Source organism: Phalacrocorax carbo, chromosome 5, assembly GCF_963921805.1.
Source record: "Phalacrocorax carbo chromosome 5, bPhaCar2.1, whole genome shotgun sequence".
Classification (NCBI taxonomy): domain Eukaryota; kingdom Metazoa; phylum Chordata; class Aves; order Suliformes; family Phalacrocoracidae; genus Phalacrocorax; species Phalacrocorax carbo.
In genome coordinates this window covers 59,729,107-59,755,488 of record NC_087517.1, presented here as the reverse complement: position 1 = coordinate 59,755,488, position 26,382 = coordinate 59,729,107, and the positions used below count along the sequence as shown (strand labels likewise).

General features: G+C 36.1%; 1 protein-coding gene across 3 annotated transcripts in view; it reads left to right on the top strand.

The window, feature by feature from the left end:
• The window catches only part of IRAG1 (inositol 1,4,5-triphosphate receptor associated 1), a 45,519-nt gene that overhangs the window by 1,299 nt on the left and 17,838 nt on the right, over positions 1 to 26,382 (top strand). For 2 of the 3 annotated variants that reach the window (XM_064452712.1, XM_064452709.1), the window contains exons 3-11: positions 6,191 to 6,291; positions 9,108 to 9,178; positions 14,884 to 15,057; positions 15,988 to 16,065; positions 16,509 to 16,558; positions 16,993 to 17,034; positions 18,181 to 18,774; positions 21,104 to 21,182; positions 24,025 to 24,145. In XM_064452712.1, the coding sequence (XP_064308782.1) occupies positions 6,191 to 6,291; positions 9,108 to 9,178; positions 14,884 to 15,057; positions 15,988 to 16,065; positions 16,509 to 16,558; positions 16,993 to 17,034; positions 18,181 to 18,774; positions 21,104 to 21,182; positions 24,025 to 24,145 (1,310 nt within the window). The remainder of the gene's footprint in view (positions 1 to 6,190; positions 6,292 to 9,107; positions 9,179 to 14,883; positions 15,058 to 15,987; positions 16,066 to 16,508; positions 16,559 to 16,992; positions 17,035 to 18,180; positions 18,775 to 21,103; positions 21,183 to 24,024; positions 24,146 to 26,382) is intronic. The other variant, XM_064452711.1, reaches the window with a different exon arrangement.

The window sequence follows — 26,382 nt, the reverse complement described above, 5'->3', positions numbered from 1 at the left end:
TTAGGCTTGTACTTCAGAGTAATCTTTAAACATCTAGTGTTGCCTTTACAGACATAGAAGATGCTATGCAATTCATGTGTGTGTAAAAGATGGAAATCTGCTTTTTGGTTTGTAGTTTTTTCAGTTCAGCCATAGCTGAACATATACTGAAACTATACAGAGAGCAGGTGGGTGCTCCCCAGGCATATTAATCATTTTGCTACTCAAATTTGTGGCATCTACATGGGTTTTATATGTTTTATTTGCAGATAAATTTAAAAAATAAATGTGAGATTATACTTTTCCCTTTTAAATAACTTATACCACTGAGAAAAAGTGCGTTTATGTTCTAATAAAGTGGGAAGGTTTTTTTAATTGTTAGCTTAGCTGAAGTCAAGAGCTTTACTGTGATTACAAAAGGACAGGTTATTCAGACCATCCTGTTTTATGCAAACTGGTGTAAAGAAAGAGACGATTTATAGTCTGGCACATCCTCAGTTAAAAATGTATCATTGTCACTGGATTTGAGGACACCGCATTCTACACTTTAGGTGAAAACATCCGCTACTTTAACATTGTTGGAAAATATTGTCAGCAGTGAGCCCTATGCTGATTTGTCATGCATTCCATCTAAATTGCACATTGTGCTGAGTGTCAGTTTCCTGGCTTAAGATAAACACCCCAAATGGATGCAAGTTCATCAAACTATTAGCTGAGAATATATATTAGTCAAGAAGATTTATTTTTTTTTAACTCACCCATTTGAAGAGTATTTTAGTACAAAAGACTTGCTGGGTAAAACATACCCAAAGAGTAAAAAATATTAAAAGCTAGTAGACATCAATGAATCTAACCCCAAGTGTGCTTGTCAAATGGGAGTAATGAAGAATTACAATCACCTAATCTAAAAGAAAAACATTCTTTAAATACTTTTATAATATATTTTACAGGCCATTTAGAGGTGAGTCTTAAATGAACTATGATAATGTGATACCTCATTAATCAGTTAACTGCAAAACACTTCATTTATATAAATTGTTATTTTTAGGCACAAAATAACACTGGAAGAATTTTAACCACCAAACTCCTCATGAGCCTACTTAAGGATTGCAAGTAGCCAATGTTGTGAGAATTTCATCTTGTTCATACCTGTTACCATTCTTGTGTCTTGCTGTAGTCCAAGTTCTACCACATGACTTTGTAATAAATGAAGTAGCTTATTGCTGCGAGATAAGGACTTGCAAGCAAGGAGGAGGGGATCAGGAGGAACTAACAACTGGTGGACTTTTTTTCTGCCATTGATCAAAACTTCCCAAGTCTGCAATCTCATCTCATCTAAACTGCTGCCTGGTGTCTAACAGTTTCCTCATTCTGTTTCAGGAGAGGTTTCCCCATCTTTTCCCTGCATGCACAAGTGCACACATTCACAAAACAGCTCTGAGAAAGAGAAAATGAACCTTACATCACATGTAGATTATTGCTTATTTCAAGTATTTTTTGCATGATGGGAAGACCTGGGTTATTTCTCAAATTTAATTAGAGAAAACAGATACGGTTTTCCATTTCAGTATTTCTTCCAGCAGCTTATATTCATCATTCTGACTAACTCTAAACAACATTCATCAAAGTATTCATTAGGTCTTTGTTCCTGAGGGAAGCAGATATGAAATTCCCATTACCACGGTGTCAGGGCAGTTAGCCTAATTCAAAGTATTTCAGCCCCTTTTTTGAAATGTTGTCTGAATTAAGAGTACGTAGTTGAACTCTTAGTTTGTGTGCTGTCTTGTTACAGTACGTACCGAACATTCTAGAAGTGTTTTATACAGAATAATTTTTTCTTACCATAAATCACAGAACTTCATAGTCAGATGTCATTTAAAATAATTTCCATATTTTAATTAGATTTATTTCATATGGAATAATATACTATTATAATATGCTTTTACTGGTACCCTTAAAAACTGATTTTAGGATTTCAGTATTAAAAAATGTGATTTCCATACATGTAATGTGTATCTGCAGCAAAGAAAATTAGATCCTTACCACTTGTGTTAAGATTTATAGTGGCCTATAAATCTCCCTACACTTTTCAGGGTTGGTTGTCAGCTGTCATCTTCCCTGCTTTTTAAATCAAAAATCCCTATTTCTATTTCCAGCTTTCTCCTCTCTTTGTATCCTGAACACTATTTTACCAGCACTTCTGACTCTTGAGGAAAAGTCTGTTTCAGATGTTCATAATACTTCTCACGCACTGATTATTCCATCATTCAAGATTCTGCATTTCTTTTTTTAATTATTATTCCTATTTAGATTTGTATTGTACTTTTATCAAATCACTGCATGTTATCTGTTTTGTTCTGAATATGGCCTGTGTTTATTTTGTTCTCCTGGCTGTTTCAACTAGATGCAGTTACAATTGAATTTCATTACTTTACTTGTTAAACCCCAAGCTCGGCACTTTACTTAAACATCTAAAATTAAGCTTTATTTAAAATCCCATCTCAGTCAAAAGACTGCTTTCTGAGATGCATAAATTGTGTGAGGCCTTCCACATAAGTGTCTGTTTCAGGCCAAATTTGTTCTGAAACTCAGTCCAGACCTTTAATTAATTTCTAAGAATATGGCCAGGCAGCAGAGGATTTCTTCCCCCCCCCCCAATGCTTTAAAGAATTCAGGTGGTATATAGTTAAGCTTTATCATCTGACTGTCCTGGCAGGGTAGCTCTTTTAGCAGATTTCCTTCCCACCCCCATTAATGTTCAAATCCCTCCAAATTTGGCTGGATTATAAAACTTCTAAGAACTTATTTTCTTTATGCTTAGTGAGGGCTCGGTAAAGCTTAACAGCCAGAATGTCTGCAGATCCTCTCCACCCTAAGTATCCCTGAGCCTCTTGGATCTTCTGTTATAGACCAAATTGCATGTGCCATCCTCTCAGCCCTGCACAAGCCTCCCTGCAAGACTAGATGGCACATGATCATCCTTGTAGAGCATGTGGATCAATTTCCACCTGAGCCATAGAGGTGGAGTCAGTTTTACCCTACATTTTTTATGGGAGGAGGGCTTGGGACAAAAAGGAAGCAAAGACCTGGTAGCAGGCAGTCACTATAACTAGGAGATGAGAATAGCTGTTGGGAATAGTTGAAGAGCAGAGTTGTCTGGAAGCTAACACGGAGTGGGCAGTTACAGGCAGGCAATGGGAGAGTGATGGAAAACTTCTGTATCATCTTTGTGCAGATGTACAACTGTGAAAGAGCTTAAGCTTCCTGTTAAAGCTTCTCTTCCAAGATCTGCATATAAGCAGCCTGAATGCTCTTCAGAGTATAAAGATTTCTTTTGATTCAAGCCAGCTGGCCCTGCAAAAAGCTTCATGCTCTAGCTCTTCCTGCCCCTCTCCTATACAAACGTACAATAGGAGGCATGAGTTTTCACCTGTATAGAAGCTGAACTGCTATAGCTGCTGACCAAGGTTAATGTATTCTACCTGAATTGAACAAGCCTCGGCTACAGCCTTTTTCATTTTCTTTTCTTTCTTCTTTTTAAAGAGCTGGTTTTAGAGTCCTAGAATGGGCTTGAGTGACTTTAAGGCTGATGTTACATCATTCAAAACCTTTTGCTCTTTGGCAGTCATGAGATTAGTATAAACAATGTGCATGTGTGCTCAGCTGCTTTGTCCTACAAGCATGGCAGTCACCTGAATTTTTGTCATTGACTGTTAAACAAAATACATTGTTATTTAGTAGTAATTTCAAGACAACTACTAAAAATTGCTTTCAAATTATTATCATACAATGTCAGTTGTGCCCTTGAATTACATAATATATCATGCTTTTACATTTTAACATTTCCAATATTTCAAGGATATTTTTCTTAAATCCTCATATTTTCTTGGTGTGTTTCCAATCCTGCTGTACTGTGACGGACAAAGTGAACTTAATTCTCATATGACATTCCTCAGTATGAGTATAGAAGTGTGGAGCTGCATGGGATGTATTTATTTTAGTTAAAAAAAAAAAAAAGCTATTTACAACAGAATCAAGAATCCTAAATAAGATGCCCAAACCAAAGCATTTTTTTTTGCCTTTGACAGGAAGAAGGGTTGTGCTATATACTTTAATATTGTATCATTTTCAAAATGCTTCTGGAGTTCTTTGAACTGATCAGAAAACACATTAGTTTAACAAGAATAAAATGCGGTGCTGGGAGATGTTGAAAGGAATTCTATTTTATCTGATAGATATTAGCAGTCATGTAACTGTTAGCTTTCTGGATGTATGTCATTCTGTTTCAATTTATATCTTTGGCTAGCTACTTGTTTATTGTAACAAACCTTATGATTACGCTAATTTCTCCGCAGGACAGACTGTAATGATTATTCATTGATGGCTATTGTTTCAAATAATTGAAATTATTTCATTTTCTCTGTTCTAAAATGTTGACCTGTTAAACTGTGAGCTATTACATGCTTCATTCTGCAATTGCCTAAATTAGTGCTTTTATAACGGCTTTTTATTACAGGCCTGTTTAATGAATATTACTAAAATAAATGTTATTCTGAATTCATTACACTTGTGTCAACCTCTAGTAGGTAAACATTCTTAAAAGCAGTAAGCAAAATTGACAGCAAATGCTATTACAGTAAAAGCAAAATTATGTTGATAACAGTTGAATGTAATTGGCTTTGTGCCATGGATAGCAAACATGCTCTTTCAGAAATTCAGAAGCATCAATTCCTAGAGAGGTGGTTGATGCCCCAAGCCTGTTGGTGTTTAAAAGGCTTTTGGACAATGCACAACATGCTTTAACTTTTGGTCAGCCCTGAATTGGTCAGGCAGCTGGGCTAGGTGGTCATTGTAGGTCTCTTCCAACTAAAAATATTCTATCCCATTCTATTATCTAATCAAATGCCAACTGAAGTAAAAAATTACTTATGAAACTTCAGGATCTAGTTTCAAGAAAAATTTAGACTCCAAATAACTAAATAAAATAAAATATTTGTACATACAGTGCCTAGCAGAAGCAATTAGGATTTGAGAATGTACAAATTATTCTATAAATTTTGCAGGTTGATTGATGGCAGTTCCTGTCACTTTTGGGAATCTTTCCTTCCAGCTATAAATACTTACACCACTATGATATGTTCTACTTATCGCATGATTGTACTCTGAAATAAAAATTGCAACTTCTAACAGGTGCCTACACTTTCCCCTCTGCATGATTTAGTGAATCACTTTTTTCAACTTCTTGACTAGCTGTAAACACCAGATTGCTTATGTAGACATTCAACAGTACAGGGGCTGATAATTTTTGTTGGTTTTGTTTCTTTTTGTGAATCTGAATGTAGTACATGGGGTAGAACTAATAATTTTTTGGCTATCATATTGTCTCAGATTATATGAGAAATCCACAGTTCTTCATTCCAACTTGATGAACCTCCATTTGGGATATCTCACAGGAATTAGATTCCTTGTGTTCAGCTAGATGATTGGCATCACTGTGGTAGAAGGTGTGGGATTAAGTTCTTAAGACAAGTTCTCATATTTTTTAATAAGGGAAGCATACATTGGTATTCAGTGCCAGTTTCTTTTATCACTTAAAAATTATATTGTATTTTATTAAATATTGCAGTTATATGTTTTAAAAGAAATTTTTTAATTAATGGGAGGGAAAAACATGTAGATAACTAACAAGATAACCTTATAATTATTTTCTGGGGTTTTTTGATAACATGTATACACTTAATGCTGCATTTATTCAAGCTTTCATTGCATGCTAGTACTGTTTGGTGGTTCTGTGTGCCTAATTTAGCCCTGTTATACATAGCTGCTTTTTGCTCTAGCATTCAGCTCATAAGTTGACTAAGTGTTGTACAGGTACTTCAGAAGAGGAATGGTTTGTTGTGTGAAAAATCAGTTTGTCTACCATTTTAAAGCTTTCTTGTTTGTTTCATACTTACTGAATTTAGCTTATGTGCATTAAATATTTGTAAATAAAACAGATATTCCAGGTCTTTATCATGTCTTGTTAGTAATTTAAATATAGGCCTCTAATTCACATTTGTTTTATCAAATAAGAACTAATTCTCACTTAGTTCAGCCATTTTCTCTTTTAGCTAAATTGAGTAATACATATTATTTTCAACATAGAGTGTCAATATTCAGTGTTTTGAATTTCTGTTTAACTACATTTTTATATTTGTCACAAACCATTCAGGAGACTACTGTTGAAGGGACAACATGCAGTACACCTTCTATTGTTCTCCCAGAGAATGCTGTTACGTCAGATGTAGAAATTGATAAAAATCTGGTTAACAGGTACTATATAGTATGTTACCAATCTATGCATAAATTGTACAGTAATTCCAGGAGCTGTTTTTCTAAAATATTGCTTTGAAATATATATTGTATTAAAATATTATTGCTGTATCTCTATTTGTAATTTGATCATATTGTCTTTGCATTTTGATGATGATTATTTGGATGCAGGGAAGCGGGGGGTGGAGGGGGGAACAGGGATATAATTGTACCGAGAGAGTAGTATTTCATATACTTAGCCTGCCAACCCAACTCAGAATACTTTAAATTTACATTAATTTTCTTGTCTTTCAGAATAGCAAAATTTGAAACTAAAACAAAAATGGAAATTAAAGTTTTGCATAATTTGAACTAAAAGCTGTAACTTTTGCAGTCCATCCTTTTGCTAGCAAATAAAATATGTCTTGGTGAGGAAAAAAAATTGCTTGGTCAAATCATTTTGTAGGCATGTAGTGGGGGGTGGGGGGATTTTGCTACAATCCTACACCTACTCCAGGGATGACTGACAGTTGGATTCCACATATTCTGTGCATGGCAATGCGCAATACTGTCCTTCTGTCCAAATTTTATTCTTTACTTAGTCCCAGGCAATGAGCAACTGAGACCTAAAAAGTGCAATTGAGCATTTTAGTGTTTCCTGAAGTATTCCCCCTGCCATGGAAATTTTTCAGTTCAGTAACTAAATCCCAAATTCTGGTCTACTAATTATATATGTACACCAGTAGTGATGCCTTCAATCATATAAATATTTCCACTGAACCAATAAGAACTTTGTAGACTGATGTACAGTTAGGAAATTAATCCTTGTAAGACTTCAAAAAATTACTGTTTTTTAAATACTAAAGATGTAATTTCCTTAAGGTATGCCCAGCCATCAGTGTTGACTCTCGCAAATGGATGTATTTTATATGCAAGGCCTGTGTTGTCTGTTCCCTTCTTGAATTAAAGAACTAGCTATATTATCATCTTACAATAGTCTTAGTATCATGCTAAAAAATAGACATTGTAGCAATAATATTTCTAATCTGTTGTAATTGTTTTGTCCATTGAAAGGAACATGCAGCAACAACTATGTTGTTCTTGAAAACAATCTGTTTGTATGATTCTTAAATTACTAAAGTGTGTTTTATTGAAGAAGGAAAATTTTTGGCAAAAGATAGACTTGGAGTGTATGATAAGGCTTATTTGTGAGGGCAGAAAATTTCCAAGGAAGGCTTATGATCGTAAAAATACTTTGCAATTTTTCCTAAGAGCTTTTGCAAGTATGTTATTTTTTTATACTTAGCATTTTATACTTTTATGAACAGCTGAAAATGCATATCTTCTTTTGATAGGTTTAGTGTATTACATGTATCTTTCAGAATAAATCTACTTTCCAGTCTTGTGCATATCATCTTGGTACTGACTTAAAACATGTACTGTTTTACATAACTTAAGGTGAATCTGGTGAAGCTACTGTTATTATTTATTGTTTCTTATCTTACAAGAATTGTTGGTAGTCTGGCATTGCTGGCTAACTTTGTTTCATAAGACAATATTCTCAGATACTAGAATATAATGATATTATTAACCAGGATCTTTAAAATTCTCTTCTAAAGTGAATTAAGTTATGCTCAGTTTGTGTAAAGTCCTGAGTTGAAAGCATTGGAAATTGAATTACTGGACTTTTTTTTTCTACCAAAAAAAAAGACGTAACAAGTGTAGGCTTCTTTTCCAGCTCTCTTCTTTCCCTTCCTCCCTTGTATCTGTTCAGTTCTCCTTACTGTTTTGGTGAAGCTGCAAAAGAAAATTCTGTAGCACCTGGAAACTGGGATAAGACCACATTCCTGAACTCGCGAAGTAAAATAGGTATAAGTTGAAAATTCAAGTAGATAATGTTTCCTAAGCCAGACAGTTGGACAACTTAAATGTCTAGCTTGAGTACTATATTACAGTGAGTTTTGAAGCAGCTGTGTGGGCCCGTTCAAGTAGACAGGGCAAGAATACCACCTTGAGGTTAAGCATATGTGAAAGTAAGATGTTGAACGGATGTAATAACCCTATTTGAAGCTGAAAACTTCAATTCCATTTTGAGTTGAATTAAGGTTATTTTCAGTCTTCTGATAAAGCATACTCCTTGACCTAGGATTTTTAATTTATTGACCTGCCATTAGACTTAAAATATGGGGAAAAAAACTAATCAGAAAGTATTGATCCTAAATCTATACTATAATTTGCTTCTATTTTTAAAGCATACTTCTCCAAACTTCAAGATTATTTAAGAGTCAGTATTATAATGCAGCCCTTTAAAAGCAGCATTACTTGCTGGATCAGCATTTAATTTTCTGCAGTCATCTGAGACTTTCACCTGGTTTTCAATCTAGGAAGTTTCCATATTGCTATATGGGATTGTCAGTGTGGGAGCCTAAGGTGTTCTTTCAGTCATAAAACTTAGTTTAGGAAGCACTAACAATTTACAAAGGCAAAAAAAATAATTTTTTTTTTTTTGCAATGTAGCATATTTACATGAGTTTTAAGTTGTGGTAATGAACTAAAGAAATGTAGTTTTTCTGAGAAATCAGAAGATCACAGTGTATGAAGTTATGAGCAAATGTCAGAACTCCTTTGTGAGAGCAATTTCTGTAATTTTCCTTTCTTCGCAATCTTCCTCCATTTTCCAGTTGTTTGAAGATGAGAGGAATTGCAGTAAAACCTTTTTGTTTTCATTTTTTTAATCAAAGAAAAGTGCTTTCTTTTTAACATTAAATTTTTATAGAGGAGGGCTCTTTTTTTGTGGCATACTCCCATAATTTTTCTTTGTTCATTTTCCTCTCTAGGCCTCGTAGTCCTCATAGAAGACATTCTAACCGTGCCACTAGGAATTCAACAAGTTCATTGACTTCTGTTGGTAAGAAGTGATTATTCATTTAAGCTAGTATGTTTTCCCAGAAAATGTGACGTGCCCATAATTAAGACTAAACATAGAGTCTGACTGTATTGACTGCGGCTTTTTTCCTGTGCATGCTGTCTGTAATAAATGCATAGGGAATACTGCTGGCGTGTTGAATTGTGATTCTAAGTTTATGGTCATAAGTGGATTGCATGCAGACAGATCCAGAGAAATATATATATTGTTAGTTCCATAAAGTTGTTAGACTAGTGTTTTAGCTTAATATTTTTAGAAGGCTGGAGATACACATGCTTAAAATTCTTACTGTATGTAAAATACTGTTCAGTAATACTGGTTTTTTTACTTTTGAACAACTGGATTTTTTTAGCAAGGAGCTTAACAGACACTTAAGTCTCAAGTTATTTTGTTTGGCTATCATATCAGATTAAACTTTAAATGAAAACAAGCTATCCAGGAGAAGATTTTAATTTCTTCACTTTCTAATGAGTCTTTTACTACATAATTAGTTCTATTAATTTTCTGGTAGCTACCTGCAGAGTCAATTGTTATTCAAGGGGATTAATGGTGTGGATGCAGATTTTTGAGTACTACAAACTATAAATGCTCATCCGTTAAGTCAGTAGCAAAGCTCCCATCAGTTCATAGCCTTACTATGTTTGCATTTGAATTGTTACTTGTCTCCATTTCTGTATTTCCTGTAAAGTAAAATTTGAACAGAGTTGATAGAATGTTTATGTTATCGTTTGTAAAGGATGAAAGAATAAGCATATGATACCTCCTATCAAAATGGGGGACGGGAATCAGAAATTTAGAATAAATTTTTAAAATTATTTTTATCTTTAATTACTTTCTCCCAGCCATTAACTTAATTTGAGCCAATTATCACTGCTTTATGCCATGCTTGAAAACAGTTTTCTATAAAATCATGGACTTTGCATACCTTAAAAAATATACTTGTTTTGTGACAGACTTAAAACCAAGCTTATCAGGTGACTATTCCAATACCCCCTTTTAAAGGGAAGCCCTCTTTCTACTGTCACTAAGGAAACTAGTTCCTAGGCATCTTGAAACGGATGCATCTGTATCTTTTTTTTTTTATTAGTAAAGCACCAGCAAACATCAGAGCCCTGCCACCTCTCTGATACTCAAAATACTCAGAGTAAAAATCCTGTTTTATCAACTCAGATTGCTTTTCATAATTGAGATTCTATTAAGGACTCTGATTAATAAGTCCTCTTTGTGTGTTTTTATTAAGAAACTCAGATGTGTGGAGTTGTTCTTGATCAATATATTGAACATAGGCATGGGGGTTCATGGAGCATTTCTTTATTTTCCAATAGCAAAGGGACTCCTGGCAGTCTCAGCAAATATTTCTTGTAAGAAGCACTGATCTGCTGATGATAGCAGATCATGCACCCCTAGGGTTGAAAAATGGCTACAGCTAAGACTACTTTCCCTGAATTATAGGTATGTTTCTACTTTCTCTTGTATAGGAGGTATTGCATGAAGAAAAATTAATCAGTACCACTGAAAGTAACCCAAACTCTCTCTGCTACTAACAGTGGATACTAATGGTTTCTTTTCTTTCCAGTGGTGAAAACAGAGAGGCCAGAACCCTTTCTGGCAAACATTAATGTATTGTTACACATTTCATGTCCCTTTTTATGGATTTATGAGGGTTAGTTTCCTGGAATTAATTTGATATTTGTGACAAAAAAAACCACACAATAATAATTTTATATACACCAGGGATTGTGGGCTAGTTTCAGGCAAATAGAGAATTGGAGATTTTTAAAGTTAGTAGAATACCCTTTTTCTTAATAAGATAATTAAATATTTTATGTAAATAGTATTTCTACTGTTGTACTAGAGTTAGATTCTCAGTCTTGCAGAAAGAAGGTGCTACATATTCGTACCACTAATGGTCAGAATTAATCCTTAAGGGTTTGTGATTCTGATGCTTTCATAACTGAGTATTCAGTTGCATCAGTATACCTGAAATTGAAAGAAAGCCCACCTAAAGATTGCTAGGAGGCTTCAGAGAGTTGTCACTTCTTGTGCATTTGCTCTATTTTTGTGATTGGTCCTTTAAATTAATGAGTAAAATGTGCTTTTTGGCTGTTGGCGTTCAAAGGGAAACTTCCTTTATATGTTCTAGAAAACTAAGATGCAGATAAGACCCATGTAAATCAGCTCAGATCCACTTAAGGGAACTCGGAACACTTAAAATCTATCCTACAGAAGAATGATTATCCCTCCATATTCAGAGATGCAGCAGCAAGAGCTGCTCCCCTTCTTCACCCACACCACCCCCACCCTGCCTCTCCCCCAAATCTGGTATCCAAATTAGGACTTTATGATCTGGATGGGTGGACAACTGGACAGGTAGAATATTGGTTGCATAGTTTCGCTCTGAGGGTAGTGACTGGTTGGTTGGTCATATGCTCCCTGGACATTAGCAAAAGGAGAGGGTTCTCTGAAAGAAACCAACTTTTCCAGATGTTCTGAAGACAGAGCTTTGTTTCAAGCCTGCTTTCTGTTCCAGCTGCTGCAGCTGGCCTTTGGATGTGTCTTGGAACCCACTCAAGAAAATGAGTTGTGATTTCTATCTTCATCCATGACCTGGAAAAGGATGGAGTGCACTCTCATCAATTTGGCAGATGAAATCAAACTGGGGGAGATTAATTAATATATGCTTGAGGGTGGTGCTGCAATTCAGAGAGACCTAGACAGGCTGGAGGAATGAGCCAGTAGGAACCTTATGAAATTCAGCAAAGACAAATTCAGAGTCCTGCATCTGGAAGGAGTAACCCATTGCAGTAGGTATAGGCTTGTGGGGTGGCTGACTGGAAAAACCCTCTGCTGAAAAAGCCCTGGAGGCCTTGGTAGAGAGCAGGTTGAACATGAACCAGCAGTGTGCCCTTGCAGCTAAGAGGGCTAACAGTGTCATGGGCAGTACTAATAGAAGCTTAGCCAGTAGATCAAGTGTTCATTCCCCTTTACTTAGCACTCATTAGACTGCATCTAGAAAACTGCATCTGGTTTTGGGACCTCCAGTAAAAGAAGGGTGTTGATAAATGGGAGAGTCCAATTGCGAGCCACAAAGATGGTCCAGGGACTGAAACACTTGCCCTGCGAGGGAAAGCTGAAGGAGCTGGCCGAAATTAGCCTGGAGAAGAGATGGCTTTAGGAGAAACCTAATACAGCCTTTCAATACCAGTGAGAAGATTATCAAGACAATGGATCCAGGCCCATGGCAGGAGGACAAGAGGCAATGGATATAATTTGAAACAAGTGAAGCTTTAAGTGGGTATAAAGAAGAACTTTTCACTCATTAGAGTGTCAAGCATTAGAACAGTCTGCCCAGACAGGTTTTGCATCTCCATCCTCAGAGGTTTTTCAAGACCAGATTGTCTTGCAAGACTAGCAACCTGGTCTGATTTCACCACTCATTCTGCTTTCAACAGGTAGACTAGATGACCTCCAATTGTCCTTTCCAACCTGAATTACTCTATGATTCTAAGATGTTGCTTTTCTAAGATAGGCATTTTCTAATTAAACCTGCTACAAAATGTCTCCTGTTGGAGGTCTGACTTGCCTGAAAGAAATGTAATTTCATGGACACGTACAGAATACAGCACAGCGGAGAGGAAAGAGGCTTCTGGAGTGTGTGGAAGATAACTTCCTGACATAGCTGATGAGTGAGCCAACTAAGGAAGGTGCCCTGCTGGACCTGTTTGTGAACAGAGAAGGGCTTGTGTGTGATGTGACAGTTGGAGGCCATCTTGGGCATAGTGATCGCAAAATTAGTTTTCGATTCTTGGAGAAGTGAGGAGAGGGGTCAGCAGAACTGCCAGCTTGGACTTCTGGAGGGCAGACTTTGCCCTGTTTAGGGACCTGTTTGACATCACATGGCATGTACAGGACAACCAGGTGATCAGGCCCAGTCAGGATGGGTTTAGGAAAGGCAAGTCCTGCTTGACTAACCTGATCTCCTTTATGACAAGGTGACCCACTTAGTGGGTGAGGGAAAGGCTGTGGATGTTGTCTACCTAGACTTTAGCAAAGCCTTTGACACCGTTTCCCACAACATTCTCCTGGAAAAACTGGCTGGTCAAGGCTTGGATGGGAGTACTCTTTGCTGGGTAAAAATTGGCTGGATGTCTGGGGCCAAAGAGTGGTGGTGAATGGATTTAAATCCAGTTGGCAGCCGGTCACAAGTGCTGTTCCCCAGGGCTCGGTTTTGGGGCCAGTTCATTTTAATATCTTTATCAATGATCTGGATGAGGGAATCGAGTGCACCCTCAGCAAGTTTGCAGATGACACCAAGTTTGCAGGAGTGTTGATCTGCTTGAGAGAAGGAAGGCTCTACAGAGGGGTCTGGACAGGCTGGAATGATGGGCCAAGGCCAACTGTATGGGCTTCAACAAGGGTCATTGTTGGGTCCTGCACCTGGGCCACACCAACCCCATGGAATGCTACAGGCTTGGGGAAGAGTGGCTGGAAAACTGCGTGGAGGAGAAGGACCTGGCAGTGTTGGATGGCAGGTGCCTGAACATGAGCCAGCAGTGTGCCCAGGTGGCCAAGAAGGCCAACAGCATCCTGGCTTGTATCAGGAATAGTGTGGCCAGCAGCACTAGGGAAGTGGTCGTCCCCCTGTACTCGAACACTGTGTTCATTTTTGGGCCCCTCACTACAAGAAAGACATCATGGTGCTGGAGCATGTTCAAATAAGAGCAACAAAGATGATGAAGGTTCTAGAGCACAAGTCTTATGAGGAGCGTCTGAGGGAACTGGGGCTGTTTAGTCTGGCGAAGAGGAGGCTGAGGGGAGACCTTATCGCTCTCTACAACTACCTGAAAGGAGGTTGTAGTGATGTGGGTGTTGGTCTCTCCTCCCAAGTAACAAGAGATAGGACAAGAGGAAATGGCCTCAATTTGCACCAGAAGAGGTTTCAATTGGGTACTGAGAATAATTTCTTCACTGAAAGGGTTGTCAAGCACTGGAAGAGGCTGCCCAGGGAAGTTGTTGAGCCACCATCCCTGGAGGTAATTAAAATATGTGTAGAAGTGGTGCTTAGGGCCATGGTGCTTAGTGGTGGACTTGGAGTCTTAGGTTAACAGTTGGACTTGATGATCTTAAAGGTCTTTTCCAACCTAAACAATTCTATGATTCTATAAAATCATAAAATCACAGGTGCTGAGATGGGATGCAGCAGGAGAAACTAAACTGCATAGAATGAAATCTTTATGTTTCCAAACTCTGCACTTTATTTTACAGATTGTTTGATGGAATCATCTGTATGTTAAAACTAGTGTGCATAAATCTTTGCCAGGTAAGTTTGTAGGTCCTTAGTCTTGAATAACTGGATGTACAAAATCCACAGAAAAACTGAGCCTATGACAGAAGTACCGTGACTGCTAGTTGGAACTAGCACTTTTACTAGCATGGGGACACAGCCAGAAAAGCCAGTTTCACGTATCAGAGCATCTTTGATCATAGTGACTTAATCTTAGTGGGTTATCTGTGTTTTTAAGGACTTGCTCTAAACTTGAGAATATAACATTAAAAATGAGTAGACATTAATGCTTGTTAAATACAAGCTCAAAGCTAAGTTTACAGATATGTTTTGTATACTCTGAAATGCCACAACATATCTGGAAATACGAGGTACAGCTCTAATTCTGACGTTTTCTACCCAGACAACAGTGGTCATGTGATCGATCTGGTAAATGATCAGCTACCAGATGTCAAAATATCAGAGGAAGACAAAAAGAAGAACCTTGAATTGCTAGAAGAAGCAAAGAAAGTGAGTGAGAGGTTTCTAATGCGCAGAGGCAGAAAGTCAAGAAGCAGCCTTCCAGAGTCACCCATAGGTAGGTGCAGATTCTGAAAACAAGGCACAAACAACATCTACTGTAATCCATACGTTGCATCAGAATCCCTCTGTCCCTCCTCACAATTCCATATAAAGCAAAAATGACCAGTCTCTGTATTCAGATGTAACAGTGGAAAATGGTGTAAAGTTTTTAGTGGCTGAATGACATGCTGCGAACACTGTAACAGGAAAGCTTCAAGTATTTCTACTGGAATCTAAAAAAGTCACAAATTTCTGTTTGTGAAGATTGTCTTCCTAAAGTTCCTATTGTACATAAAATGAAATTTTAATGGCAAAATTCATACTGCTGAAAAAACATAATTACACAGCTTTTTGTTCTGAACATGGTCAAAAACTAAGCTAAATGAACCAGATCCTCCTTTAAAAATCGCAAAATAAAATGTTTTGTTCTAGAATGTCAACTGAAGTTATTTATTCCCTGTATACAAAGTGTTTGAAAACTAGGACAAAATGCCATTTTATCATGAAGTTGGACTTTCATTTAGCTTCGAAATGTCAATTCAAAGCAAAGTTCTATCCTAAAATTGGCTTGACACTTCCTTGAGAAAGAAAAACAACTATCCTTTTTAAAATTAAAATTTTTTTTCCTTAAATTTTTGTGAATCCTTCTCTTGTGTCTACTTCTCTGCAGTGCTTACAGTATCAGAAAACTGAGAAGAATAAGGATTCTGTGTATCAACAGAATTGTTTTAGGTTATGGCGGGTATACAAGATAAAACCTACTCTAAGTTCTTAATTGCAAAGTACAACTTAGCAATTAAAATGATTTGTCAGGTTCTGGACAAACACATGACTGATGTCTATGAGATTCATGTTTTAATGTTATCTGAATTTTTAAAATTCAGAAGCTACAAGCCTAGAAAGTAAAATTACTTGTTTGTTTGTTTTTGTCTTTGTTTTAATGAAGCAGTTTCCCCTACACTTAGTCCTAAAGTTTCACCAGTAGCATCTCGGAGCAACTCTTTCACTCTTCCAGTTCCATCAGGTAAAATGATATATGCAGGCTCAAACTTTAATTTATAAAAGCTCACCAAAAATGTATTTTTAAATATTTCTTGAGGGGAAGTCAAAATCTGTAGATTCAAGCATCTCCTCCTGAATATGATGAAGTTCAAGAATGCCCACTATAAATATTTTTACACATGTATATTTTTTTGTATTATATATTTATTCCTATAGTGCTGCTAGGTTATATGTTCTTTTTTATTATTATTCTTTTCAATAATGGAGTTTTGAGAAGTTTTAATAATCTTTCACTTACGATATTTTAGATATTTTTTTCCCCTTTTTAATAGTATTTTCTGCATTTAAATTTTGACCTTAATATATTATGTGGAACTGTGCATGTATGTGTTTGCTAATGCTGTAGTAGTAAAAATTTTGAGCAAAACATCAGGATATGCCCTAATTACATGTGTATCTGTCTAGGGTGTGATGCATGCACAACCACTAGTGTCGAGTCAGTGTCTCCAGGGCAGGTAAGAAAGAGCTGAACAGTCTGCACAGTAGCCTGGTTATTACAGTACTATATTACACTATGATGTCCAGTTAGTCTCTGAGGAAAATAGGAGGGTTTGAATACCATTTTATATACCAAGATTTGGTTATTGATGTGGTTTTTTTCTGCAGAGTGAGGGACTAATAAATGTTTACTCTGAAGACAAAAATCCATGAGGTAACGAGCGCTGAAGATCATAGAGAACTCTTAAGTGTAGAAATTGGAAAAAGATCCAATATAATCCTGATCTATGGAAAAAAACTAATCCCTACAATTACTTCATAAATAATTTTTACACTACTTGTCATATTTAAAGGATTCAAAGTTCATCCATTACTATCTGTACCTAACATTTGTAGCATAGATGTGAAAAATAACTTTGTAAGGAAACTTTTTTTCTTCCTTTTTTGCTAGAATAACAGAACTGTGAAAGAGGATGAAAGGCAAACTGCAGAGGTAAGTGTTTCACATTAACTGTTGGACAAAATCTGCCTGTTTGTCCTGGCACACATATGTGTGTTACGTATGTGACTAAAAAGGCTAGAAGACTGTTCACTGAGTAAAAAGAAAAATGATACTGATCTAAGAAATTGTGAAGCGCCTGCAAATGTGATGGAGGACAATGGGATTACAGCTAACCTTTACATCCTATTACGCACCCTGCTTTAGCTCAGTTGAAATCAATATACTAAATAACTTTATAAGTAAAGTAAAAAATATCTACTATCGCCACTTGGGTGTATGCTGGTGTTTTAGACAGACGTCCTCTTCCAGACTCTTTTGGTTCAGCGGAAGAGGTTACTGTACCTCATTTTCCACACCAATCGGGTTGTGGTTCTGTGCAGCTACTGGTGGAGCAGTTCATATGAATGCTTCCTAATTTGTTTTAGGTAATATCAGATGGCCCTTTAAAGAGATTTTGCTGTGAGTTATTAGGCAATACTTAAAAAAACAGTATGGTAGCAGAATTTTGGAGCAGTAACTATAAAGGAGAGGAGTAGTAACGTATCTAAGGCAGAGCCCACCGTTAGATTGTACGTTGATTGCCTTAAATTGCTGACACAGATGCCCTTAGACAAAATACAGATTCTGTACCAAAGTAGCGAAGGTATAGGCAAACATTCTTTGGCCAGTTCTGTAGAGATTGTAGCCAACTTATAATCTTTGCTACTGCACACAAAGTAAGAAGCGAGAAATTACAGTATGTGCTTTAACTTAGTATTCAAACCTATGGTTTTTTTCCCTTGGGAGGTGAGGGACTAATGGAAAACAATCAAAGGGAAGTAACAGTGCTATAAGTTACAGGGCTAAAGGCTTGTTCTCAGACAAACCTTACATTAAGATGATGAGAAACTTGGCTATATGAGGATTGCTATAATGGACTCTGGAATGGGAGAAGGTTATCTCAAATGTTCAGATAAGAGATTCCAAATTCAATGTTTCAAGTGTCTTTTAAAAATTATTTCTCTTGTCAACAGCACATGTTTAAAAGCAAGTGTCACAGAAAAGGAAATGGCTTTTTACAGTGAAAATCTGTCCTTGGGCAGGGGAAAAGAGAAATCTGCATCTGTTTCTCTGTTTTATGTGTCCCTCTACTTTCAGAATGCTGCAAAAGGATTAATTGATCGAAGACAGAATGATCAAAGAAAGATTTCTCAGGGAAGGTTGGTTCCTCGTTCTGCAGGTTTTGAAAACTCCAAAGAGAAGCTCTCAGAACAAAAAGAAAACTTTGATCCACGTAAACATATGGATACTTTACCTAAATGCTCCCCTTCAGGTGGTGATGGTGGCAGAATGTCTCTTAACACTTGCATGAATGTTTGTGAAAATGAACTTGGAAAATCATTCCTCAAGAAAGCAAAAGAAAATGATGTTCCTTTAAGAACCCATCTACCAGGACCAGGAGTAGGAAATATAGACTCAAAGCTCAAAATTCCTATTCCAGAAATGAGGGACCATAAAGTTTCTTGTAAACCAGAATTTAAACTGTATGGACTGCGTCCTCCTCTACTACGGGCTGTATCATGGGATAGCATGGAGCCTGGACAGAAAGATAAAACACCTTTGAAATTACCATCTGAGGAAGATAAAAGTTTTGGTATTGATAATAAATCCAGCCATCAGCTAAAAGCATTCAAAGACCTTCAAATCCAAGTTCAACCAGTTCGAATGCAGAAATTGACAAAGCTGAGAGAGGTGAGTCCTAGCCATCAGTTGTATCCTGCCTTAAAGTTATTTTCATATCTTACTAAAGTTTCAACTTGCTTAGCATTATTTTTATCATCACAAGAAATATACAGTAATTTAATGGGAAACAGTGTCAGCAAAATCAATTCATAATTGTATCGTATTTTTCATTTGCAACTTTAGTAAATTGTAACCTGTAACTAAATTCCATGGAATTATTCTGTTTCTTAGTTCTCTTCAAATACGCATTGACTGCACTGTGGTCTTTTCAATATACACATATGCATATGCATGTACAGATGCTCTTGCATATGCAGGTTTTGGCCCCCAGAAAAAATTGTACTATTGATGTCAAGAAAGTACTAATTGCTTTCATTGTTACAGAAGAGTACTCTAAAACACAATATATCTCATTTTTGCATCGTTTACGTGACCTATAAACAGGAAGCAGTTGATTAACAATCATATAATTTGTAAAACATACTTGGGACTAAAATGATCTATCTTGATTCCTAAAGAGAATTTTAGATCTGAAGGATCTTTCCTTCCTCAGGATGTAAAAACATTCTCTATAAAACAGTCATTTATGCTTTTTTGCTTCCTTTGCTCCCCTGTGCTATGCTGCTTCTGCCTCTTTGGAATTGTCCTCAGATCCACAGACTCTCACAATATATTGACTAAATGACTGATTTCTGTATGAGTGGGCTGAGACCTGTGTATAAACAGAAATCTTCAACTAAAGTTTGGAGAAAGTTTCTATACTCTTGTTTGAGGGCTTACAAGCCTCTGTGTGTTATATACAATTTGTAAACTTTCTTTGGATTTAAAAATCACTTTTACTTTGTTCAGCTAAATGTTTTTGAGTCCTGTGTTGGTTGGTATTCTCCCTTCTAAGGGCAGTAGTCCTGTCATTCAAGACTACTCACCTTTGCCAATAACATTACATTTGCAAGATCTCAGGGGACAGGATATTATTTTGGTGTGATTTTTTGCTTATTGAACATTCTCAGAAAATGTCTCAAAGTGTCCAGAGTTGTTTTAAAACTGTGTGTCTCTGAGAGGAAGGGCAGGTAGACAATGGCCAGACTTACAGTTTCTAATTCTAACATGGTGAAAATCGGTCAGCTTCTTGAAGGATAGACTTGAATTATGAAACCTATAATCTAATCTGTTGTTAAATGATTGTCTAAATGATTTGTAAAAATTAAGAATTAAACCCTAAGAATTAGCTAGTGTATTGAAAAAAAGTAGAAATGTCATGACATGATAAACCACCATCATAAAGCAACTACCATATGCATATAGCAAAAATTACCTTTGAAATAGAAGAAAAGAAAATGTTTCTTTCCTTAACAGCCTAATAAGAGTATTTTCTTTGATGTCTAGTAGTTAATATTTTAAGATGAACACAGGGCTGACAGGTGAGGACCTCAGATTCTGCATTTTGGTTATTCCATTCCCATGGTATTGCTTGAGAATGGGAGCTTAGTTATTAATCTTTTCCTGTGTATATAACACACATTCTTAGTATATATATACTGGAAGTTTTGATTATAGAGACACCTGAGCCATATAATTTTTAAAGTCCTAGAAGCTGTTAAGCACAAATAGTAGTTAGACTCAGAAAATTAATATAACATGATATATAATTCCAGCTACATTAGATTTGGACTCTGTCACTGGGAGAAACTGTCTGCTTATAAACAAAAGCAGGAGTTTGTAAATTTTACACATATTTGAGAACACGAAAGTAGAAAATGAGGAGATGATATAAGGACAAATAAGAAAACAAGATTTAACCCTTGAGAGTATATTCTTCCCTACCTGTAAGGAATAGGGGCAGAGTACAGGAACAATGAAGTACCAACTATAGTGTAGCATACCAAGCTTCAGTGTGAATAAATCCTACTGAATAAGTCAAAGTGATAAAGTCTCATATATCTTATTTTCTGAAGTTTCTCTCCTGTCTGGGATACTTACTTATTACTAGGGCTATATCCAAATTTGCCTGTTTTTTACTCTCATTTACTAACACTCTCATTTACCAAAAAACATTTCTACTTGAGTAAGGGGCACATGACATAAATCCCTGTTTGCCTGACCAGGAATTTTTCTTAAAAAATGCATGTATGAAATTCAAAATATGTAATATTTAAAACTCTGTGTGTGAATGTACCATATATCCATGCAATGTAGCATCTGACTATAACTTAATATAACTATCTCCATTAAGTTTATTAACTAAAGTGAATGTTATATTTAGTGTTCACATGGCAGGGATATTTAAATTGAGATTTCTAGTTAAGTTACTTAGAAATGTTACTGTTTTTCTTAACAGGAGCATATTCTGATGAGAAATCAAAATTTAGTTGGACTTAAACTTCCTGAACTTAGTGAAGCGGCTGAACAGGAAAAAGGTGCAGTATCATAAGAGCTGGAAGAAGTGTTTGTTTGTTATAAACTGATTTTTATAATAGACTAATATGGAGAACAAAAAAAAGTCTTTCTTCAATTGCAATAGTAGTTGTAGTGAAGCAGTCATGGAGGGGTAGTAAGTAATGAATAAGAGACACCAATAATCAAAGTACCTGAATTTCTTGATGATTTGAACAAGAAGATACTGTAGGTATTATTACAACCAAATTAAAAGATGCATAGCTGGAACAGAGTCTAGCTTGTACTTAACAGATGGAGGACTCTCTCAAGTTTCAGTGACTTTCTGAAAAAAAGTTTCAGCAGTGATGGATTACATTGATGTGACCTCTGCAAGATATTGTGGCCATATGAGTGAATTTGATCCTTGAAGGTACAAGTAAGAGATGGAATGCTTTATTCCTGGTTTTTTATTTTAGTTTATGTGTGGCAAATATTGGAATGGCATGTTCACTTCTGGTCCACAGCTCTATGTAAATGTGGATAAGTAAGAGTGAGGCCTGAGAAGAGACATAAATGTGACTGAAAGCTTGGAAAAAGGCCTTGCAATAAATCTTCTTGGTTTTTTTATCTCAATTTGTATGATTTTTAGTAAGGAAAAGGCTTAAAACTCTACATAAATGAGGAAACAGAAATCGAGCACCAAATGTTTTTTCCAGTCTAACACAGGCAAATGAGATTTGATGCCTGTAGGCTACATCTGAAATGATTCAGAATAAAAATAAAGAGCAAAGATATAATCCTGAGAACTGGAAGAACTAAACAGCAGTAATGCTGAGCAATCATCTGAAAATATTTTAACCAAAACTGTATTTTTTTAGAAGGAGTTAAGTCAGAACTTGTTCAGAGAGTTTTTAAGGCCACGCTAACTGAAATAAAGATTAATATGAAAGGAGCTGAAACTGATTGTCCGAGATTTGATCCAAAGACATCTTCCATTTTGCCTAATATTGTGCGTTTTGCTAATGCATAGGTTTGTTTTGGGAATGTTTCATGGAACTTTAAAGTTTCTGTTACACAGGGAGATGGCTGAGATATTACATTTCATGTTCTCTCTGAAAACATTCATCTTCAGTCTGAATGAAACAAGATTAAGAAACTTCTTGTCCTCTTTCTGTATTTAGTGATTATATCTTTGGATTCTTAGATATGGTAATACTGTTTCTGTCATTCTGCTAATACATCATTTCCCAGAAATTGTTTAGTAGATTCTGTTTGAAAGTGTAAAATAGTTGCCGTTTTACCAGCCTGTTACAAGATTTTGGCAGATTTGAAACTTTTGAGGAAAAGATTATGAAAAGCTAATCATTATTTTATCCAGCTTTTCAACAAAGATCTCATGAGCATCACGAGCTTTTTAAAGTCTACTAACTTATCTAAATGATAGCCAGAACATTAAGGGTCAACTCCTTGTCCTCAGTGGGGAAAACAAGTGAGGGGTCAAATACTTAGTTCATTTGTTAGGGAGACTTACTTCCTTACATTGTCAAAAAAGCTACCTTGTGCTTTTTAACTGGAGTAGTAATTTTGCTTAAACAATAGGAAATAGCCAGCTACTTCATTATTACTGTTGTGAATCAAATATACTGGCTCCATCATGTTTTGCTGTCAACACCAAGTTATCGTGATAATCTTAGTAAACACAACTTTGTGGGTACAGAAGTTTAGATAAGTGGGACATATTAGGTCTGGAGACATTGTGATGTCAGGCTGGCTCTTTATGAGGACGCACATGACTGCTTTTAAGTAAATACTGGAATTTTTAAATATAAAGGAAATGCACAGAACTAAAATGTAGCTGGAAAGAATCCCCCATTCTTTTCTGTCTTTCATGTAAATGCTTCCCACATTTACAAAATACGAGCTTTTTCACACTATTTGTTTTGCAGGTCTAAGAATCTTTCTGTTATGCCAAATGAACAGGAGAACTGTCCAAAGATATCTTCCCAAGTCTGAGATTCAGACTGGGGAGCCTGACTTTCCTATACGAGAGTCCTTCATTAAAGTCTGGCAAGATAGAAGGAGATAAGGGATTATTATATATGAGAATTAAGCAAAAATAAAATTAAAAAGTAATGTAAATTTAAAAAAATGTTGAAGCCATATCTTGGTCTTATGACTCACATCACTTATGAAAGTGACAGAAGTAGAGAATGCAATTATAACCTTTATGTCCTGTTTCAGTGAGCATGCAGTGCAAACAAGTACATGTTGTAGATTCATCACCATAAATGGTGCACAAAACCTGTAGTGTAGTACATTATACTAGACTTCTCCTTGGCAAGTGGCATTTAAAGTGTTAGAAAATTACAGTACTCTGTTACAAAATCTAAGCTAAAATATTCCAGAAATCATGTAACTGTACTGGTGAAGCACAAATGCAAAATGTTAGGTTAGATGCTCTAGTAATGAAATTGGGTTCAGTTTGAATTCTAGGAAAAATATGAATACAATAATTATTTTTCAGTGTATTAGAGACTGCCAGAGCATGTATTACTTCAGTCTTTCTACATAAAGGATGACAATTGTAGTGATTACTTTTGTTGCCACTGCTTGGAAGGAAGACATAGGATCTTAACTTCAACAGTAAAGGGGAGATCAATGATGTTTCACCATATGCAATAAAGGAAGTAACATTCTGCATGAAGGGATGGACCTTTTCTTGTTGTTCGCTTTTGCTCCCAGTGGAGTTGGAGTGAAATCCTCATTGACTTTAAAACGGACACAGGATAAAAGGTCCTATTTGGCTCCAAGATGCTGACTATTAATAGTTAATGCATGACTTTTCAAATAATATAGAAGATTTTTATCTGAAAATGTCTTTAGGCCCTTCACCTCTTCCCTCCCCCACTGAAGAGGAAGAGATAAAGAACAGCTCTGATGTCATGCCCAGCATTCCTGATGTATTGCTGCGAAAACTGCGAGTGCACAAATCACTTCCAGGAAGGTAAAAGCTCATTAGAAGTAGAAAGACATCATCTGGGGGAGGGCACACTGGTGGTTTCCAGGGGACTCCCTTTATGGAGTTCCATTCATAGGGGATCCATACAAGTAGACTCATTGCTGCATCTTAAAATGTGCAACACATTTTATGAAAAATTTTGGGCAGTGCACCAAATTCCAGTAACTGGCCAACTTTTAAAATCAGTTTGTAGGTTCTACATAAAAAGTCTGAAACCTAACTTGCATGCTACAAATACATTTTTATACAGGTTTTTCTACTGGTCTGTCTGGTTTTCAGGATTGCTGCTGCAGGTATAAATTCATGTTGAAAATGTTAGTATCTTTTCCCCCCAGAAAAATAATCAGCCCAGATAATGCTTTCCAATGGTAAAATTTGGGCATGTAAGAATTCTGCAGTTTTTCTGCAGGTGACGATTTTTCAGGGAAATTGAATTTATTTTGCAAACATAGTTGAAGGACTTGCTCATGAATTTCCTGATCTTGGGCTATGCAAGTAGGCACTTACAACAATCGCTTAACATCTGCTGTGGCTCCAGGACTTTCTCCTTTCCCTATTAGGCAATCTGGAAACAGTATGTCTGCATGTTACCGATGTGTAGGGTAAACACCATACAAGAGATCATTTGAAACTAGAGCTATTGCTGCATAATGCAATGTAACTATAGCAAGGGAATCATCTGGTCCATACTTTTCTGAGGTAGAGTCATAATAGACTATACCTGCCAGGTGTGTGTCCAGACCTTCAGAAATTTTCATTCTAATTTGAGTTTACTAGTTCTCAAATGTAACACTTTCTTGACAGAATTTAAGTGGAATTTTCCTCTTTGGGGGAGATTTATGTTTAAAATGATATCAAAGTCCATAACTTCAGAAAATACTTTGCTCTGGCCCAAGAAATATAGGGAAGAAAGCTCAAATGAAGCATTTATCACCACATGCCTTGCATACCTTGCACCACTGATAACTTTAGAGACTTTAGGACCATATTTTATTTTGTATTGCATTAGAATAAAGCTAAGGTTCTTCCATATTTCTGCATAAGCCTTTTCTTTGAGAGAAATAAAACCAACATAAAAAACCTTATTAGACATTAAAAAAATTCCAAGCATACTTGGCCACAACTATTCCTAAAGTCACCCGTGTATTTTTATACTGTAAATACCAGAGGCCTTCAATCATTTGAAGCAGTCAGTAAGTGTTCTCTGTGCAGATGAAATAAATATTTACCACTAGTTATGAAGGAACTGTTATATCCAACACATTATATAAATAAATGTATGCGGTGAAGAAATTGTAAGAGACCATTGCTTGACTGTAATCAAATACTGAAAAGTAATTTCATAGCTAAGTACAATATAGGTAAATGCTGGCTTTGAGGTTCAGATAATTATAGAAAACTTCTGTTTTTCAGGTAATATTCTTTAATCAGTTTGCTTAGTCTATTGAATAAATACACACATAAATTTTCATTCTTACTATAAATTTCTCAGAACGTTCCCAGCCAAAGGAAAGACACAAATTTTATCATTCTGTGCTGTGTTATATAATGCATGCAGTTGCTTGAACTTCCTTCTAGAAGGACTACTCCTTCTAATAGGCTTCCTCCTAGAATAGCAACTGATACTTCAGACACAAAATAGATTTCCAACATAGGGGACATAGTGCCCTACCTTCTCCTAGTCATTACTCTAAGAATCAATATTATTCTGCCCAAAAAGAAAAATCTGCTGCTTGTTGATGCCAGGTGCATTGATTTCTATATTTGGGGTTAATGGTGCAATGAATACTACAATAATATTTGAATTTTCTGAAAGTATTATACCTGCACAGTGCATGACAGGTATGTCAACCACAACTCCTACCACTGGCATCCACTAGAATTTGTATATACAACTCCTGTCATTTCTTTCAGATGTTTCTCATCTCTATTCACCTGCATAAAACTGAATAGCTCTCTCATGTTTTGGAACAATTATGGGGAATAAGAACCTGTAAATTCAAACATATGGGATGACTGCCTTTAAGTGAGATCTTGCAATATAATGTTGTCTATCTCATTTCTTTTATAGTATTCTATGAAACTGCATTTTGATAACTTTTTCTAGTTTTTGAATAGTCAGTAAGCATGCTTGTGGTGGAAAACTCATAAAACCCAAACATATATTTTGTTAGCATCATAATCATGGCCAGAATCATTGTTAGCTAACTTCTAACAAAGTT